Source organism: Neophocaena asiaeorientalis, unplaced genomic scaffold (assembly GCF_003031525.2).
Source record: "Neophocaena asiaeorientalis asiaeorientalis breed wild unplaced genomic scaffold, Neophocaena_asiaeorientalis_V1.1 scaffold524, whole genome shotgun sequence".
NCBI classification, from domain to species: Eukaryota; Metazoa; Chordata; class Mammalia; order Artiodactyla; family Phocoenidae; genus Neophocaena; species Neophocaena asiaeorientalis.
In genome coordinates, this window is record NW_020172144.1 from 2186850 (window position 1) to 2191275 (window position 4426).

The 4426-nt window shown below is 35.4% G+C and overlaps 1 protein-coding gene across 4 annotated transcripts in view; it reads left to right on the plus strand.

The window, feature by feature from the left end:
• Positions 1-1429: 1429 nt before the first annotated feature.
• Positions 1430-4426, plus strand: part of AKT3 (AKT serine/threonine kinase 3) — a 368454-nt gene continuing 365457 nt past the window's right edge. For 2 of the 4 annotated variants that reach the window (XM_024754306.1, XM_024754290.1), the window contains exon 1: positions 1432-1636. Coding sequence is in view for 3 of the 4 variants with exons in the window: in XM_024754290.1 (XP_024610058.1) it covers positions 1591-1636 (46 nt within the window). In the remaining variant the exon portion in view is untranslated. Of the gene's footprint in view, positions 1637-4426 lie in introns of all 4 variants that reach the window. The other 2 variants (XM_024754282.1, XM_024754297.1) reach the window with 2 other exon arrangements.

A 4426-nucleotide genomic window follows, 5' to 3' on the forward strand; every position in this document is an offset into this window, starting at 1 on the left:
CCCATGGCACATGAGTGGGGTGGTCTTCTATTCAGCCACATAAACTTTGTCAGTCTTTTCTTAAGAGAATGGTAGTCTTAATTCCTGACTGCTAAATGATTAGGCTCTGTACTTAATTTGCATTGGAAAAAGAACTGTAATTCATTTCAGCACTAGCAAGGAAGTCTAACCTTGAACTTATTCCTATGTACTATTTATTAAAACCATATTTAGAAAATAGTATAGTTATATAGTCCATACATCCATTTTTCTGGTTATCTGAAATTTATGCCTGGGTTCCTGGGTCATGTTTTTTGGTCCCTTTCTGTGGAAATGCTTTAATTCAACTTTATGTTGGCACTTTCCTTTTTAGCTTGAGAGTGACAATAAGAAATAGCCAGTAAAGCTCATATATATTCCTGTATATATGTGAGGATATTTTTGAGGGCTTTTGTTTATTACACTACAAGGTATCTTACGAAGACCTATGGGTTAAATTTCAGATTTTTGTCCTAGAACGAATTGTTTCCTTCTGAACAACTTCTTTTTTTCTTTTTTAAAATATTTATGGATACTGAAAATATTGAAACTGATTGTATTTCCTTATTTGTATTGCTTCCTGAAAGCTTCAAGTTAAATTTGTGGTCCATCTTTCACAAATATGTAGATTTTTACTCTGGCTTCTTTTTATCTTAAGTCAATAAGAATGCAGGCTCTGGAATCAGGTAGATTGGGTTCAGATCTTGGAGCCATCATTCATTAGCTGTGTTGAAATCAGGCAAGCCACTTAATCTCTGAGCCTCAGTTTTCCCATCTATGAAATGGAGTTAATTGTATAATAGATGTAAGCACCTGTAATAGTTCTTGACATGTCCTGAATACTCCATACTTTTTCCCACTTTCATATTCCCTTTGTTTCACTCCATCTACTTTAAAAACTAATTGATTTTATATGATTTATAATATTTTATTTATTGTAATCTACCTAAAATATTTCTTGGAACAAGGCAGAGTAAGCATAGATAAATGTTGGTTACTTAGCACATTGTTTTTTACATAAAATCCAGCAATTAAAAACATTCACAATTGCTTTGCCATACTATTTCTAAATTTACTGAGATTTTGAAACTAGACATACATGAAGATTTACTTTTAGTCCACCTCACTTTCATTCTCTTCCCTTTTCACCTCGAACACACATTACCAAGGAAATTTTCAGTATTATTTGTGTAGGTGTGACAGTGGTTTTCTTAAGACATTTTTTTGTTGCAACCTTGTAGGTTAAAAGTTTCACTGTCCTTTGAAGTTCTGTCACAAGACCAGGGAGGTGCATTCGTTATAAAACTACTTAATAAATAAGTTCCCCAGTTTGAAGAGCTAGACTTTTATGTGAGGTCAGGCCAGTTGAAGACATTTACAAAGAATTAGTTGTTTGTTATTGCTGTGTGAGTTGCAAGAATGGAAAAAAAAGAAATTCTTTCTTCAATACTTCCTTCCAGGCTGAGTCATCACTAGAGAGTGGGAAGGGCAGCAGCAGCAGAGAATCCAAACCCCAAAGCTGGTATCACAAAGTACCTTTTCTCCAAGTTGGGGGCTCAGAGGGGCGCCATCATGAGCGATGTTACCATTGTGAAAGAAGGTTGGGTTCAGAAGAGGGGTAAGTGTTCAACAAAACTGAAAATAATATGGTTGGTAAGTGTGCTAACACTAAGTGGTGTCCTGGAAGTTGATATTTTTTTCTGATGCTGTTAACAAAGTAAACTATGTCCACTAAGATAGAAATGATATTTAACATATGTGTTAGGAATTTGCTTGTTATTTAGGAATTCTTTGTAATTCTTGATTTTGATCATTTATAATCAAGAAGGTTTGGCTTTCTGGTATGTTGTGTGCATGGATGTTACAGAAAGTTCATGGTGTATTTTTCTGTATTGTTCACAGATTCTACAGTCCAGAGAGGTGTCTTTAGAATGATTTAATATCTAGAAAAGTATCTAACTTGTATGCATTTAAAGACATGTAAATATATAAATAAAAGTATTCAATTATATTGAGCCAGTTTGGGCGGTGGCAGGGAAAGGGCTTAAAGTAGTAAAGAGGAAGGATTCACTCACAAACTCATGGATTCAGTAATCCCATAGTTAGATAAGTAAAGTCCTATAGTAAAAGACTGAATGAGGAAAGGGATTGTGTGTGTGTGTGTGTGTGTGTGTGTGTGTGTGTGTGTGTGTATGTTTAATTTCATATTTTAATTTTTCATGATCTACTTTTATTATTCCTTGTTAATAATAAATAATTATTACTTATTTCTTAAAGTTATATAGATAAATACTTTAGATAAATAATTCAAATGCATTATTATTTTTTAATAATTAAGGAACTCTTACAATGTAAAGCTTAGTTTATCCTCCATGAGATCATCTGCTAATGTAGTCAGTGTGTTTATTAGAAATCTAGACTAGAGTTTAGATTAGTTGCCAGGCAACTACTGTTTATCCACATGGCCAAATTCAGTAGGATGAAGATGGCTACATTCTCAGAGCTTTTAAGTTCTCATATATCTATTTTCTGGTTAAAAGTTACCTCTTAATAATTTAGTGATTTTTAATATTCTTTGAAGTTCTGTAGTTAATACTTAGGCTAAAAAGCTGTTGTCAATAGTTAAATATGATTATGTGTTAATGAGTTTTTAAAAATCGGCCTTATTGGGCTTCCCTGGTGGCGCAGTGGTTGAGAGTCCGCCTGCTGATGCAGGGGACACGGATTCGTGCCCTGGTCAGGAAAGATCCCACATGCCGCGGAGTGGCTGGGCCTGTGAGCCATGGCCGCTGAGCCTGTGCGTCCGGAGCCTGTGCTCCGCAACAGGAGAGGCCACAGCAGTGAGAGGCCTGCGTACCGCAAAAAAAAAAAAAAAAAAAAAAAAAATTGGCCTTATTGAGTTGTAATTTACATACAATAAAATTCACCAATTTTAATCCACCAATTTTTACTTTGATGAATTTTGCTAAATTTATACACTAGTGTAACAAACCCTAAAATCATGATATAGAACATTTCTATCATCCCAGCAAGTTCCCTCATTCCCCTGCACAGTCAGTCCTCTTCCCTGAACTCTGGAAACCACTGATTTGCTGTTACTATAATTCTGCTTTTCTGGAATTTCATATAAGTAGGATCATACAATATGTAGTCCTTTGTGTCTGGTTACCTTCACATGGCATAATACTTCAAAGATCCATCTATGTTGTTGTATATATCATTAGTTTGTTCCTTTTTCTTGTTGAGTGGTATTCCACTATCTGGACATACTACAATTTACCTGTTTACCAGTTGGTGGACACTTGGGTTGTTTCTAGTTTTTGGCTGTTATGAATAAAGCTGCTGTGATCATTTGAGTGCACGTCTTTGTGTGATGTGTTTTCATTTTTCTTGGGTATTAACCTAAATGAGATTACTGAGTCATATGGTAAGTGTATGTTTAACTCTATAAAAACTGCTAAACTGTTTTCCAAAGTGGCTATTCGTACTGTTAAGTTTAATTTTTCTCATGTTATTCTCATATTATAAATTTGGAAAGCATTTTCACATTTCAGGGCTGTATAAAAGTTATTTTAAAAATTTTTTAACTTGTCCATTACATTTATATTATTTTTCTTATTTTATTGGGGGGGCTGGCAAATAACTTAAACCTTTTGGAGTTTTACTTTATTTATTTATTTATTTATTTATTTATTTTTTTGCGGTACGCGGGCCTCTCACTGTTGTGGCCTCTCCCGTTGCGGAGCACAGGCTCCGGACGCGCAGGGTCAGCGGCCATGGCTCACGGGCCCAGCCGCTCCGCGGCATGTGGGATCTTCCCGGACCGGGGCATGAACCCGTGTCCCCTGCATCGGCAGGTGGACTCTCAACCACTGCGCCACCAGGGAAGCCCGAGTTTTACTTTATTAATCTCAAAAATTTGCTCTCACAAGACTGTTGTGAGGATTAAATGAGATAGTGGGTATGGATGTGTTTTGGCAGTTCTAACACAAATGTAAGCTATTACTATCACCACATTTTATCAAGGTTTTTGGGTGGTTCTTGAGTCTTATTTAATTAATTGTGTCTTGTTTGAAATACCAAAATAGAAGTTTGGTGTATAGTGCATGGAATGTAGAAAAATGAAAAAGAATTTCTCAGTGTTTTTCCTGAATTGTTTAGTGAATGGTGGTTGTAATGAGTGTGTGTGTGTGTGTGTGTGTGTGTGTGTGTGTATATTTTGGGATGTAATAGTCATATAAGTATAAGAATTTGAATAATACACAAGGTATAGAATGAAAAGTAACTCTACCTCTTCTAACTAGTTTCTTTCCTCAGAGAGACCTTTTCTATTTTTAATTCTTCTGCTGATTATTATCCCAGTTTTTTTTTTTTTTTTTTTTTGGGTGTCCGGGCCTCTCCCTGTTTG